The 15,871-nt window shown below is 49.1% G+C and overlaps 1 protein-coding gene across 1 annotated transcript in view; it reads right to left on the bottom strand.

Moving 5' to 3' along the window:
* The window catches only part of LOC119195346 (rho guanine nucleotide exchange factor TIAM2-like), a 17,148-nt gene extending 6,241 nt beyond the window's left edge, over positions 1-10,907 (bottom strand). The window contains exons 1-10 of the mRNA XM_062559761.1: positions 10,839-10,907; positions 8,253-9,266; positions 7,569-8,043; positions 7,011-7,183; positions 6,605-6,829; positions 6,301-6,486; positions 6,119-6,232; positions 4,714-4,767; positions 3,298-3,370; positions 3,096-3,185 (exon numbers count right to left, since the gene is read on the bottom strand). Of these exons, the coding sequence (XP_062415745.1) occupies positions 3,096-3,185; positions 3,298-3,370; positions 4,714-4,767; positions 6,119-6,232; positions 6,301-6,486; positions 6,605-6,829; positions 7,011-7,183; positions 7,569-8,043; positions 8,253-9,260 (2,398 nt within the window). The 5' untranslated portion in view covers positions 9,261-9,266; positions 10,839-10,907. The remainder of the gene's footprint in view (positions 1-3,095; positions 3,186-3,297; positions 3,371-4,713; positions 4,768-6,118; positions 6,233-6,300; positions 6,487-6,604; positions 6,830-7,010; positions 7,184-7,568; positions 8,044-8,252; positions 9,267-10,838) is intronic.
* Between the last annotated feature and the right edge of the window lie 4,964 nt (positions 10,908-15,871).

Here is a 15,871-nt window from a genome sequence, read left to right as displayed (position 1 = left end):
AGAGGAGGAGGAGGAGGAGAAGGAGAAGGAAGGGATGAAGAAGGTGGAGGAGGAGAAGAAGAAGGCAGAGGAGGAGGAAGAGAAGGAGGAGGAGGAGGAGGCAGAGGAGGAGGAGGAGGAGAGGAGAAGGAAGGGATGAAGAAGGTGGAGGAGGAGAAGAAGAAGGCAGAGGAGGAGGAAGAGAAGGAGGAGGAGGAGGAGGAGGAGAAGGAGAAGGAAGGGATGAAGAAGGTGGAGGAGGAGAAGAAGAAGGCAGAGGAGGAGGAAGAGAAGGAGAAGATAGAGGAGGAGGAAGGGATAAAGAAGGCGGAGGAGGAGGAGGAGGAGAAGGAAGGGATGAAGAAGGTGGAGGAGGAGGAAGAGAAGGAGGAGGAGGAGGAGAAGGAGAAGGAAGGGATGAAGAAGGTGGAGGAGGAGAAGAAGAAGGCAGAGGAGGAGGAAGAGAAGGAGGAGGAGGAGGAGGAGGAGGAGAAGGAGAAGGAAGGGATGAAGAAGGTGGAGGAGGAGAAGAAGAAGGCAGAGGAGGAGGAAGAGAAGGAGGAGGAGGAGGAGGAGGAGGAGGAGGAGGAGAAGGAGAAGGAAGGGATGAAGAAGGTGGAGGAGGAGAAGAAGAAGGCGAGGAGGAGGAAGAGAAGGAGGAGGAGGAGAAGGAGAAGGAAGGGATGAAGAAGGTGGAGGAGGAGAAGAAGAAGGCAGAGGAGGAGGAAGAGAAGGAGGAGGAGGAGGAGGAGGAGGAGGAGAAGGAGAAGGAAGGGATGAAGAAGGTGGAGGAGGAGAAGAAGAAGGCAGAGGAGGAGGAAGAGAAGGAGGAGGAGGAGGAGGAGAAGGAGAAGGAAGGGATGAAGAAGGTGGAGGAGGAGAAGAAGAAGGCAGAGGAGGAAGAGAAGGAGGAGGAGGAGGAGGCAGAGGAGGAGGAGGAGGAGAAGGAGAAGGAAGGGATGAAGAAGGTGGAGGAGGAGAAGAAGAAGGCAGAGGAGGAGGAAGAGAAGGAGGAGGAGGAGGAGGGAGAAGGAGAAGGAAGGGATGAAGAAGGTGGAGGAGGAGAAGAAGAAGGCAGAGGAGGAGGAAGAGAAGGAGAAGATAGAGGAGGAGGAAGGGATAAAGAAGGCGGAGGAGGAGGAGGAGGAGAAGGAAGGGATGAAGAAGGTGGAGGAGGAGGAAGAGAAGGAGGAGGAGGAGGAGGAGAAGGAGAAGGAAGGGATGAAGAAGGTGGAGGAGGAGAAGAAGAAGGCAGAGGAGGAGGAAGAGAAGGAGGAGGAGGAGGAGGAGGAGAAGGAGAAGGAAGGGATGAAGAAGGTGGAGGAGGAGAAGAAGAAGGCAGAGGAGGAGGAAGAGAAGGAGGAGGAGGAGGAGGAGGAGGAGGAGAAGGAGAAGGAAGGGATGAAGAAGGTGGAGGAGGAGAAGAAGAAGGCGGAGGAGGAGGAAGAGAAGGAGGAGGAGGAGAAGGAGAAGGAAGGGATGAAGAAGGTGGAGGAGGAGAAGAAGAAGGCAGAGGAGGAGGAGAGAAGGAGGAGGAGGAGGAGGAGGAGGAGGAGAAGGAGAAGGAAGGGATGAAGAAGGTGGAGGAGGAGAAGAAGAAGGCGGAGGAGGAGGAAGAGAAGGAGGAGGAGGAGAAGGAGAAGGAAGGGATGAAGAAGGTGGAGGAAGAGAAGAAGAAGGCAGAGGAGGAGGAAGAGAAGGAGGAGGAGGAGGAGGAGGAGGAGGAGGAGAAGGAGAAGGAAGGGATGAAGAAGGTGGAGGAGGAGAAGAAGAAGGCAGAGGAGGAGGAAGAGAAGGAGGAGGAGGAGGAGGAGAAGGAGAAGGAAGGGATGAAGAAGGTGGAGGAGGAGAAGAAGAAGGCAGAGGAGGAGAGAATGAGGAGGAGGAGGAGGCAGAGGAGGAGGAGGAGGAGAAGGAGAAGGAAGGGATGAAGAAGGTGGAGGAGGAGAAGAAGAAGGCAGAGGAGGAGGAAGAGAAGGAGAAGATAGAGGAGGAGGAAGGGATAAAGAAGGCGGAGGAGGAGGAGGAGGAGAAGGAAGGGATGAAGAAGGTGGAGGAGGAGGAAGAGAAGGAGGAGGAGGAGGAGAAGGAGAGGAAGGGATGAAGAAGGTGGAGGAGGAGAAGAAGAAGGCAGAGGAGGAGGAAGAGAAGGAGGAGGAGGAGGAGGAGGAGGAGAAGGAGAAGGAAGGGATGAAGAAGGTGGAGGAGGAGAAGAAGAAGGCAGAGGAGGAGGAAGAGAAGGAGGAGGAGGAGGAGGAGGAGGAGGAGGAGAAGGAGAAGGAAGGGATGAAGAAGGTGGAGGAGGAGAAGAAGAAGGCGGAGGAGGAGGAAGAGAAGGAGGAGGAGGAGAAGGAGAAGGAAGGGATGAAGAAGGTGGAGGAGGAGAAGAAGAAGGCAGAGGAGGAGGAAGAGAAGGAGGAGGAGGAGGAGGAGGAGGAGGAGAAGGAGAAGGAAGGGATGAAGAAGGTGGAGGAGGAGAAGAAGAAGGCAGAGGAGGAGGAAGAGAAGGAGGAGGAGGAGGAGGAGAAGGAGAAGGAAGGGATGAAGAAGGTGGAGGAGGAGAAGAAGAAGGCAGAGGAGGAAGAGAAGGAGGAGGAGGAGGAGGCAGAGGAGGAGGAGGAGGAGAAGGAGAAGGAAGGGATGAAGAAGGTGGAGGAGGAGAAGAAGAAGGCAGAGGAGGAGGAAGAGAAGGAGGAGGAGGAGGAGGAGGAGAAGGAGAAGGAAGGGATGAAGAAGGTGGAGGAGGAGAAGAAGAAGGCAGAGGAGGAGGAAGAGAAGGAGAAGATAGAGGAGGAGGAAGGGATAAAGAAGGCGGAGGAGGAGGAGGAGGAGAAGGAAGGGATGATGAAGGTGGAGGAGGAGGAAGAGAAGGAGGAGGAGGAGGAGGAGAAGGAGAAGGAAGGGATGAAGAAGGTGGAGGAGGAGAAGAAGAAGGCAGAGGAGGAGGAAGAGAAGGAGGAGGAGGAGGAGGAGGAGAAGGAGAAGGAAGGGATGAAGAAGGTGGAGGAGGAGAAGAAGAAGGCAGAGGAGGAGGAAGAGAAGGAGAAGATAGAGGAGGAGGAAGGGATAAAGAAGGCGGAGGAGGAGGAGGAGGAGAAGGCGGAGGAGGCTCTCACCCTCTCGGGCCGACTGTCCCAGCAGGTCGACCTCGCTGACGTAGACGAGACTTTTCCCGTCTCCGTCCACGTGTCCCGTCACTGTGAAGCCTGAAGAACATTCAATGATGACGACACCAAACGAGGTTCAGATGGAGGAGCTTTGAAAAGGCAACAGAAGCTTTGCTTCATCTTGTTCAGGGTTTTATTGATGTTTTCTCACCAAAGTCTTTGGCGGCGTCGAGTCGACAGATGTTCAGAGTGAAAACACCTGGAGGCTGCAGCTCATCCCACACCTGAAGAACGGGAGGAGACCATGAGTTCAGGTTGACAGGTTCTGATTGATATTATTGATCCTTTACTCCGACTCAAACTAACGTCTCTCAGTTGTTGTTTTTTATCTGAAATCATCGTAGAACAAAAACACAAACTGTTCATATTTAAGAAGCTTCAACACGAGTTCTAGTGGCGGCTGGTTGATTTTATTTTGGTTTCAGTAATGATTCAATGCAAAAAGGTATCAAACACATTATTACTTTAGAGTTAAATATTTATAATATTTATAACAGTTTAACACAATAAGGACTTATTATTAATATAATATAAAAGCTGTAGACCAGGGCTATTCAATTGGCGGCCCGCGGGCCACATGCAGCCCGAAAGCAACCTCAGAGTGGCCCAGCCCGTAGTTCCGCAATAGACAGTATAAAAGGGAAAATAGGGTCCCGCCAGCGATATTTTTTCCCCCACTATGGCCACGCCAAGACCCGCCCTTCAATAGCATTCACACACTACTGTTGGCCAGGTGTCCGTGTACAGTAGCGATCGTCATCCTCAGTATGTTTGGATCAACGTACAAATGTGAGTCAAGTTTTTCACACATGAACTCGATAAAAAGCAACTCTTGTGGCTCCCTGACTGACCGTACCGTCCATCAATGCCTCCGGATTGCATTCACAACAGTCACTGCCCTCGTTCAAAACAAAAAATGTCACTTCTCCCACTAAGTCAGCAGGGTAAATGTAGCCTACCTACATCAATATAATGTGGGATGTGTAACAAAGGCCTAATCATGCATGTTGGTGATTTAAAATATGTTCCCTCAATGTGCAGTACTACACCTTGTGTAGTTCGTTATAGTTGTGAATACTGCGCACTTTTTATTTTCATGCACTTTGAGATGTCCCTGCATGGGTCAAATATGAGCAAGATGTTTATTTTATTTCAAAAGGAAACTTAATGATATTGTGAATTGCCTACTGTGCACTTTCTTGTTTTATGCACTTTGTGATCCGATAGGTCAGATATGTAGCCTAGGTAGGCCTAGGCAAGAGGTGCTTAGGTCAGTTTCTTTTCTTTTGTAAGTGGAAAAAGTAGGAGCTACCTCAGATTCTGTTCAGTTAGCTCTTTTGTTTTCTATGCACCTTTTGCTGTGCAAACTGACCGAAGTCAAAAGAGAAACGCTGAATAAATGTTTTTCAATAAATTTGTTTGTGTTGGTTTTAAAATTTGTCATTACGAGCTGCTTCGCCGCTGAAATGACTGGCCCAACTAACCTTTCTCTATTTGACAATCTGGCCCAACTGAATTTCTAATTGAATAGCCCTGCTGTAGCTGAAAGGTGAATGAGTGAACGCACCTGTAGGGCTGCAGGGCGCCCAGCAGGGGGCGCCGCCTCCGTCTGCTCTTTTCTCTGTAGGAGGCAAAACATGTTTTATTACCTGAAGGTTCAGGTCAACACCTGCATCAAATTAAACACTTTTATTTGCTCAAAGAAAATAAAAGAAGAGAAAAAAACTATTGGATTTAAAATGTATGACGGAAAACAAAAAATGAATGAATGATTAAAACAAATAGATTAAAAATGACAACATTAAAACATGAAAACTAAATGAAAAAATAAGGACCAAAAATTGTCCAAGTACCAAGAACGCACCAACAGACACAAGTTTTAACACCAACTGTCTGAGGAGGAGGAGGAGGAGGAGGAGGAGAAAATGTGACGAAGAGTCAAAGATGTGAAGAGGAAGGAGCAGAGGAGAAGAGGAGGTGGGGGAGAGTCATTTTCTGCCTCTTCACAGAGGGAGCAGCAACGGACAAAGGAATTCTGGGAGAATAAAAGGGCGTGAGACCTTTTAATCCTCCTCCTCCTCCTCCTCCTCCTCTCAGTTGAGCAGGCTGCTATGAAGCATCTGTCTCTCTAAGCAAACACGCTTCTTCTCCTCTATGTTCTAAAATAACAACACGGTTGATGTTTCATTAAATAAACAGAAAACACACAGACACACACTCTCATACACACACACACACACACACACACAGATGACTCAGGAAGAAACTAAAAATCAACACAATCATTATTTAAACTTAATTTTAAAAGATCCGTTGAGAGAAAAAACAACAAACTCTGATTCTTAACCCTGTTTCCCAAATCAAATCCAAATTTAGCCCCAAGGCATCATGGGTAAAACGAAATGAGGGGGTGAGCCGAGCTGAAATTGCAGGTTTGCTGCAGCGGGAGATGTAATCAGAGGTCTGGAGACAGGAAACATGGACTCCTCACGAGGAAGAACTTCTCCTCTTCATCTGCTTTTATTTAAAATAAGCACCTCTATTTCCTACATATATGATATATATATATATATATATATATATATACACATATATATGTAGGAAGAAGGTGTTCAAGAAGGTCACCTTCTTCCAGTCTGCAATGGGTGTCTCTAAATGAGGTCCACATGTCCCCCAGGGACCCCGAGGACCGGCTCTTTAAGAACAAGCTGAAGGATTCTCTGGCACATTGTGCTCCGCCCACCGAGCCCTCTGATTGGCCGGTTTTCATTAGAATGAGGGTTATTCTCCCGTTAGTGTCACCAGAAAACATGTGATGCAACCGTCAAATCACAAAGCCAAAATAAACCAGAGACGCCCCTCCTCCTCCGGGCCTGCTGTTTATCAGGAGGGGGGGCGGAGCCTCAGGAGCAGAGCATGATGGGAAGTTCAGGGGAGCCCAACTGAAACTTATTTTAGGGGAGGGGGGTTACCTGCAACTTGGAGAGTGTGGCGTCACGGCAGCGTCTCTTCAGTCCGTCCAGAACCCTCAGAGAGGACGGCGCCGCCCCCCCCCTCCTGCAGGTCGCCTCGTCTCTGCTGCACACCTGAGGACAGGAGACGAGTCAGCACGGGTCTGGAGGGTTTGCTGTCTGCTGGGGGGGGGGAGTCTTACCAGAGCATGGAAGGATGACACGGAGAAGACCCCGAGGCGTCCCAGCATGCACTTGGAGGGCCGGCTGGCCACGGCGAGGAGGCTCTTGGGGTTGGGCAGCTCGCCGCCCTGCAGGCTGCTCAGATAGCAGCGCAGACGGAACAGATCCAGGTTCAGTTTCTCCAGGTTCTGGTCCCACTGCTGGATCTGAACCGGGTCATAGACACATCTATTATTATTCATCAGGTGACCTATATATATATATATATATATATATATATATAGATGAGGGAATTGAACCCGTGACCTCCTGGCAGCGACTGACCTGGCTCTCCACGGCCTTCCTGCTCCTCGGCTCCTTGATGACGGACAGCTGCAGCTCCGCCATCTTCTTCATCTTCCCGTCCATGTCGATGCTGCGCAGCAGCGAGCGGCAGCGGCAGCGCAGGAGGCGCAACGTGTCCTCCTTCCCCTGACGCCTCGCCAGCAGGGAGGCGCTCGCAGAGTGGAGCGCCGTCACCCAGTTCTCCAGGTCGGTCTGGTTGGTGGCCTGGAGGAACAACAGGAGGAGGAGAAGGAACAAGAGGAGGAGGAGGAGGAGGAGGAAGAGGTTGTGTCTTGTTTCTGAGCTGGTAAAGAAGTTCCTGTAGAACACTTCATACAGGAACTGGGGCTTTGCGGCGGTGCGTTCAGGGACCGCTGACGGTGGGGATAAAGAGCGTCCTCCTCACCTGGAGCAGGTAGACGTCTCCGTGCGCGTTGCTCAGGCAGAAGACGTGCTCCCTCCTGGGGTGCTCGGGGGCCGCCTGCACCAGGCCGTCGGCCGCCGGCAGCAGGAAGCGAGGCGGAAGCTGCGGCTCGGCGGCGCCCCCCCCGTACGACTGGTAGAACAGCAGAGAGCAGCCTGAGGGGACAGAAGCACCGTGACCTTCCACCTCGTCGGCTCGTGTCCTTCACCTGAACTTCCTCAGGCTCCTACTTTACCCACAATGCACCTCTGACACTTTCCCTTAAAATAATACTTCATATCCTTTATAGTATTTTCTGCTTAATCTTTTCTAATAATTGAAATCATTTAGGTTCTTAGTTGCCATAAATATTACTTTTAGTTATTAACCGAGCCTGATGCAAAAAAGTTATTTTTATTTTCACAGAATACAACTTTTTTATTTTTTTTATTTGGATTTCATTTTTAGGTTAAAGTGTTAAGGTTTTTAAGGAATTAAGTTATTAAGTGATGTGTGTTCAGGTGTGGAGGCTGTAGCTGCTCCTCCAGGTGGAGCTCGTACCTCTCAGAGTGACCCAGTACTGTCTCCACCTGCGTCGAGCCACCAGCTCCAGCTTCCTGTCTCTGCTGACGCCGATGAGAGCTTTGAAGGAGAGCCACCCGGCCCGCCGCACCGCGCCCTGCTCCTCCTCCATCAGGTCCAGCCGCTGGCCTCCTCCCACCTCCTCGTCTTCCTCCATCTCCTCCTCTTCTTCCTCGTCCTCCTCATCATCCTCCTCCTCCTCCGACGGCTCCGTCTGCTCCGCCGTGCTGCTGCAGACGGTCTGCAGCTCCTGCATGAAGCTTTCATAGACGATCCGCCGCTGGACCTCGCTGCTCTGGTTCTGGTTCTGGTTCTGGGTCAGGCTGTTCGAGGACCCACAGTGCAACGCTGGGAACTGGTTCTGGTTCCGGGTGAGGAGAGGGTTGGACGCCCACATGGTGGTGCAGTCCGGCCGGTCGATGCAGACGTCGGTGGTCTGACTGTCGTTTGTCTCCTGAGGACAAAACACCCTTAAACTTATAACTAAAATAAATAATAATATTGTTATGAATTATGTTTCCATTACTGTAAATTAAACACAAATACTTATTGAGTAGTTTTATTATATATATTATATTACGGACAAACCTTGTCATGATTATACTACAATTGTTGAGCTTTGAAATAGATCACATCCTGTCCTCTGGTGATCATGTGACTCACCTGGATCCGCCGCTTCTTCCTGCTCAGACTTCCTGTCCAGTCGCTGATTCGTCTGATTCGGCTCTTCAGGAAGTCCTTGCGGCTGGGTAAGGTCACTGAGGAGTAACGCTGCTTCGCGACGCCTCCTCCTGACTCCTCCTTCTCTTGGATGACATCATCTAGCGGCAGCAGGAGCGCCGAGGAGCCGGGGGTCGGCCGTGACGTGGTGTCGGTGGGGAAGGAGGGCAGCGCGCTGTGGTGGACGCCGTCCGGCGAGGCAGGGCCGAAGTCCGTCAGGTCGGCCTGGATGATCACCGAGTCTCCGATGCCGCTGTCCTCGGTTCGCCCGGAGGAGCAGGTGTTGTAACCGGCGGCCAGGACCGCCAAGTCGGCGTTGTCGGCCGAGGAGGAGGAGCCGGCTGAGAGGTCCACCTGGGCTGAGAAGACGGTGATGTATTCCCTGCTGGTGGTGCTGGCGGCGGCGGCCTCCTCGGTGAACCGGTTGGCCGCGAAGACGTTGTCGGCCAGCTCGCCGGCGGCGCCCCACGGCGAGTCGTACCAGGAGCTATCGGAGCTGAGCGAGCTGCCGTTGCTGGTGCGGAGCGACGGTTCGGCGGTGACGGGGGCTGGGAGGGAGGGGGGGCCCTGAGGCTCCACAGGGACTCCCCTGGTGTTGGTGAACTCCACCCTCATGTTTCCGTCTCTGCCGAGCAGCACCTTCGGGCTGCCGCCGCTCTCCACGGGGCTCTGCTCGCCACCGTCCTCCACGAGGCCAAACGGGCTCCCTCTCACCAACCTCTGAGGAGATGTGGGCTTGGGCGCGTGTTCATAATGCCAGGAGGTGCACGGGGGTGCGGCAGCGGCGTGCTGGTTCGGGTGGCTCCTCCCCCTGCTCCTGCTGCCGCCTCCCTGGTTGCTCCTCCACCAGCCGCGAGCTGACGGCGCCTCCTCCCTCCTGGAGGAGAACCTGAGCGTGGAGGAGGACTTGGGAGCAGGGACGAAGCTGCTGTGACTGTCTGTGTTTCCCATGGCAACCTGGAGGAGGAGAGACGGAGGTCTCAGGTTACTAATAATAAGAATATGATCATACACCACATACTGTACACAACAACATACACCGCATACTGTACACAACAACATACACCACATACTGTACACAACAACATACACCAGATACTGTACACAACAACATGCACCACAACATACACCACAACATGCACCACAACATGCACCACAACATATAACACAACATACACCACAACATACAGTTCAACACAACATACAACACAACATACAGTTCAACACAACATACACCACATACTGTACACAACAACATACACCACAACATGCACCACAACATGCACCACAACATGCACCACAACATATAACACAACATACACCACAACATACAGTTCAACACAACATACAACACAACATACACCACAACATACAACACAACATATAAAACAACATACACCACATACTGTACACAACAACATACACCACAACATACACCACATACTGTACACAACAACATACACCACATACTGTACACAACAACATACACCACAACATGCACCACAACATATAACACAACATACACCACAACATACAGTTCAACACAACATACAACACAACATACACCTTGGTGTTAAGCAACAATGTAAACAGTATAAAACCACGTTGTGAGGCTTCATCTAAACAGACATAAAGTGCTTTTTTTAACTTTAGCTCTAGTTAGCGTTAGCTTAGCAGTGAAAGCTAGCTTGAATTTAAACTATTGCGTAATTTTTAAGTTCACTTGAATGAATGTGAATGTTTTAGAGTTAAAATACAGTCTAGTTAGCATTTGAGCTTCTTTGTGCTAGCTTAGAGTTAAAATAAAGCATAAAGTTGAAATTAGCTTAAAGTAGCTTCTTACAATGAAAAAATGTAAATAGTAGAAATTTAGATTTAAACCCTTTGTCTCTTTTCTAACTATTGGTACACTACTACTACAACTATTTGACATATACACTTTACTACTACTATCACTACTCCACATATACACTTCTACTACTACTACAACTATTTCACATATACACTTCTACTACTACTACTACTACTACTACTTCACATATACACTTCTACTACTACTACTACTACTACTACTTCACATATACACTTCTACTACTACTACTAATACTTCACATATACACTTCTACTACAACTACCACTACTTCACATATACACTTCTACTACTACTACTTCAGATATACACTTCTACTACCACTACTTCACATATACACTTCTACTACCACTACTACTTAACATATAAACTTCTACTACTAATACTACTACTTCACATATACACTTCTACTACTAATACTTCACATATTCACTTCTACTACTACTACTTCACATATATACTACTACTTTAATACTATACCCCTACTTCTACTACCAATGCAATATTTATACTATTACATCTAGCACTACTACCTGTACAAACACTACTACTACCTTTACTACCACTACTACTACATGTACTCCATGTACTACCACTACTACTACATGTACTACATGTACTACCACTACTTCATACACACGGTGAGCAAAGAGTTTTACCGGTTGAGATCTTCAGGGACTCAGCAGCTCCTTCATGTTCTCCCTCTGGTTGCTACTGAAGCTCTCTGTCTCCTCCTCCTCCTCCTCCTCCTGCTGGGGGAGAACAGAGGGAGGGAGGAGCTTCATGAGCTGCAACACACACTCTTTGTTTTTCTATAAACCCTCCTCCTCCTCCTATTCACCTTCTCCTACTTCCAACTCTCCCTCTCCCTCTTCCCCTCCTCTCCTCCTGCTCCTCCTCCTCCTATTCACCTTCTCCTACTTCCACCTCTTCCTCTTCCCCTCCTCTCCTCCTGCTCCTTCTCCTCCTTCAACCAGACTCCTCTGCATCTCCTGTTTACATTGGCCTTCTGGAATGTGTGTGTTTCTGAGGTTCACGAGGAGCTCTTTCACGTTTCCATCTTCACGAGGCAGCTTCAGACCTCGTGAATAAATTGATGAAGACCACCGCATCACTTTGCAACACCAGGCGGAGGCTGCTCCCCTGAGGGGTCAAAGGTCACGGCGGACTTGAAGTCCTGTGTGTTCGGGGAGGGGGGGGCGCCCATCCTGAGAGGTTGGAGCAGAGGAGGAAGGAGAGGAGGGCAGTAACCACGGCAACACAATGCACCACCGACCCCAAACGCAACGGTGACCTCTGACCTCCCTCATTTAAACAAAGGGGGAGGAGCCAGGGGGCTCGACAGCTGGAGCACAGAGAAGAAGAAAAGAAGTGAAGAGAGAGAAGAAGAAAAGAAGGAGAAAGAAAATAAAAATAACAGAAGAATTACAAGAGATGGAGAAGAAGAAGTATGATCAATTAATGATGAAGAAGAAGTAAGAGGAGAAGATGAAGTTATAAACATAGTTTGTGTTTAAACAAACAGGTGGTTGTCGTAGTAACGTAACCACAGACGTTATGGAAATCAATGACTGCTGAACATGAAATCTGAGGTCAAAGCATGAGCCCCCCCCCCCCCCCCCCCCTTTGTTTTGTGTCTTGCCGCTCAGACGGAGAAAGTACGCCGTCCACTCGTCCTATCGGCCATCTGCCCATGTGCCCCCCCCCCCATTCTCCCCCAACAAAGACCCCCCCTCCCTCCCCAGCAGGCGGGAGGCCGACACATTGAAGGAATCCATCAGAACCAGAATGAAAAGAATGTGATTAGTGTGACGCAATGACACCTGTTCTCCTCTTTATTCCTCTTGAATGGATCCGTCTCCTGGAACTCACCTGGTTGCTTTGATGACTCATCGTGACCCAGAAGAACTGAACCATCAAGTGACCAACCGATCATTTCAGTCGCTGTGATTTTCAAAATAAAACCACCGGCTGGATTCAGTCAAAAGGAAGTTTCTGCTTTAAAGAGTTTTGTCTTCACTCGTCTGGAGGCCGACAGGAAACAGGAAACAGGAAACAGGAAGTCCAGATCAGTTTAAACATCAGGAAACTGAAACACAAACACAAGCCTCCATGCTGTAGTAGTACAAGTATTAGTACATCACACTACTCCAACTGTGTGATTATAAAATCCAAATCAGAGATCAGACACCTGATTATTCATTTAACATTTTATTATCATTATGTTTATGATCTGAAATGATGAATTATTGTTTAATATGTGAAAACATGAACATAAACCATTGAGGGGGCATTGAGGAGCAATTGGGGTCACATGGGTTCAGTGGTGCACGTTTTCTTCCTTGGTGTTTCCCCGGGGGGGGGGGGGGGGGCTGTACCTAGCAGCCTCTTTCCCCCATCAGAGGGGGGGGGGTTTCCTGTCCCAGCTGACTGGGCTCCTTGTCTTGGCACTGCGAGCAGACGGGCGGGGTCCCCCTCCCACTCCCCCGCCCCCCCAGCAGTCAGGTGTGGCCTTCACAGCTGCTTCCTCCTCAAACACTGCAGCTCCTCACTGACTGACCCAGGATCAGCTTCACTGCTCTCAGCTCAATGGAATCAGCAAGTAAACACGTCCCCCCCCCCCCCCCTTCGGGCATCGAACCCTCAACCCGCTACACGGACTGCAAGAAGGAAGAGTTCTTTCTTTAAGGTGTAGAGGGAACAAGAAGCAGATCAAAGGATGATGACAATCATCTTCACTTTATTCCTCAGTTTAAACTGTTACATGAAGCGTAAAAAGTTTAGATGTAAACAAGACGTTATAACTTCTATAAAACGCTTACAACTAATAACTTTGAAGAGTTTAAGACAAATCTACAGAGAGTTTCATTGCCGAGATTCTGATTTAAACCAGAAATAAGACAATTTTATTCATTCAGCGTTTGAGAAGAAGGTTTTTGTGTTGAGGTGTTTAAAATGTGATTAAAAGCTCTTCACATCAGCTGAGAGGGGAAACCAGAAAGGAGCGCTTGTTAGCGTTAGCAGCTTTAGCGGCTTTAGCGTCGTTAGCGGCTTTAGCGGCTCTTTGCCGAGCCTCGCAGGAATGTGAAGGCTTTCACAGCGAGCCGGACTGAGGAGACGAAGCGTGCAGCCGGTACTTGTTCTGCTGGAGATGATGCTGATGAGGGCGGGCAGCCGGGCCGAGGCCGAGCAAACAGCCCGACAGGACCAGAGGGGGGGTGATGCTCCTCTATTGTGAAGAGGCTGGAGGTATTTCATTGTAATCCAAGACTCTAAAGCGAGTTTTTTCACCAGTTGCGCGTTCTTTAAACGCATCTGCATAAAAGAACAGTTCAACTTTATGACGCATGTCATGTGACGGGAAACAACCAATCAGAGCAGCCAGACATTGGTTCTCCGTTGCGTAAACGAGACGAGAAGTTCGTGGGATCGGTTCGGCGAACGTTTGACCTGCTGATGAATCGATCAAAGGCCTAAAATCCAGCATTCATGTCTTTGGAGGCTTTAAAGAAGTGGTGCTGAGATCCATCAACAAACCACCCTGGAGACAAACTGCAGCAACATCTGGATGCTGCATCAGGAATGTCCCATCCTGGTTGTAAACAAGATGACGTCCATAACACACACACACGTCTGAAGGGTCAAGCATCCCGACACACACTTCCTGTCCTGCCATCAGAGTAAGAAGCTTTTTGTATTCCTCAAACAGGAAACTCAACGTCTAAAATGAAGTCTGTTGGAGCCGAGTGGGGGAGGACGATCGCACTGTTTGGCGTCCAGTCGTGGCCCAGTGGACCAGATGTTAACCCTCGCAACACTACTGGGGGGGTCTTGGGTTCCAGGTTCTGTAGGACTGCAGTAGGACATGTGTTCGTGTCCTTATCTCACGCGGGTCTGGTTCCGTGGGGGTGGGACGGATCGTGAGGCTGCATCAGTAAAACAGGCGCAGACCGTCCTGGCGAAGAGAGAGCCGACCTTCGACCTGTTGGGCCGAACTCCGGGTTGCGACAGAACGAGTGAGGTCGTGGACACAAGCGGCTGAGGTGCCCCGTAGGGGGCCGTGCTCGGAGGTGAAAGTCTGGGTCAAACCTGCTGGGCCTGCTGCCACGGCGACCCAACCCTGGAGAACGGATGGAACAAAGACCTGGAACTTTAAAGTCATCACGGAGAAACAGCGCCAACCATCTTCGATCCTGTGGTGTCACGGGAAGCTGTGGATTTCCCCACTGTGGGACTAATAAAGGAATATCTCTTCTTAGCTCTCCATGAACTCTGTCTTCTTACTGCTCAACACTCAGAGACACCGAGGGGGAGGAGACTTCACTACGTCACATGTCACGGGTTCAATACCCAGGAAAACAACCCTCTGCATCTAAAAGGGTGTTCACGTATATACGGCTACAAACTGGCTGAGATCGACTAATAATAATAATATCCTTCAAACAGGAAGGCTTTTACTGTGAAAACCAGGACCTGGCCGCGGTGGCGCTGGACACGTTTTCTGGCACCGAACCGGATAAATGAGCCACGGAAAGTTTAAAAAACTCCCAGAAGCCAGCGGGACGACGAAGTGGAAACAGAAAGGAAGTGAGAGTGACCCCCCCCCCCCCCCCCCAAGGAATGAGAGCTGGAGGGACGTGTGGAAAAGATGTGCAGAGTAACTAGACAGGATCCATTACTTCAGCAACACAAACCACAGCGGAAAAAACAGCTCAGCAGGAAGTCACATGACCTTCACGCCATGACGGACTGCGTCTCCTACAGGAGGACTCAAATGTCCTTAATACATAACAACTGGACATCCTTATTTAACATGAACATGAGAAAGAACGAGTTTTAGAGGAAACTGTGTACACTACTAGAGAGAGAGAGAGAGACAGAGAGCATTCTGGGAGTGAATGGAAGCAGCTGTAGAGGAAACGAGGCTCCTGATTGGTTCCCTTCGGGTTGAGGAGCTGTTCTGAGATCAGCTTCAGGATGACGTAGCGATGTTCTGTCCTATCGTTGAGTGTTTGAGGCTCTTTGACATTTTATTACCCACAAGGCATTGCAGCGTGACATTAAAAACGGGATAACCAGTAAACGCACAGAGACGTAAAACAAATAGGACGCACACGTGTCACAATAAAATGTATAACTTTAAAACAGTAAAGATGGGAGAAAAAAAACTAAATGTATTAATTAATTTATAAAATTTCACATTTAGTCATTGAATTTTGACAAAAAACAATAGAACATTTAGATTTAAAACAACCTTATTGTGTGTGTGTGTGTGTGTGTGTGTCTCCCATTCACGGGCGGCCGATCATCTCTTGGAACGTAAAGGTGAGTCCGGATGACGTCATGCAGGTGTCTTGCATAAGGTGCGGTTGTTTTAAAGGGGCGTGGTTAACCAGAATAAAGCAATAGATGAAACATGGAACACAAACATGAAGACTTTGGTCAGTCTGGAGAATTTCATGTTGTTAATGAATCTTCTCCTTTTTAAATTGTTCAAGTCACAGCGTATAAAAACAAAATGTCACATAACTTTTAGGGAAAGAGAAAACAATGTAATTTTTATTTGATGTATTAGAGGCAAGTGTTTCTTAATGTGTAAATAAAGCTTTATTTCCCTCACAATATGTTTAAATATCCCAGTGTGTGTTTAACGGGTGACTTGTGTTCCTCTGCAGGATCACACACATTTCCT

This window comes from Pungitius pungitius, chromosome 20, assembly GCF_949316345.1.
Source record: "Pungitius pungitius chromosome 20, fPunPun2.1, whole genome shotgun sequence".
NCBI lineage: Eukaryota > Metazoa > Chordata > Actinopteri > Perciformes > Gasterosteidae > Pungitius > Pungitius pungitius.
Note: the sequence above shows the minus strand (reverse complement) of the source record. Positions and strands in the feature narration are given on the sequence as shown.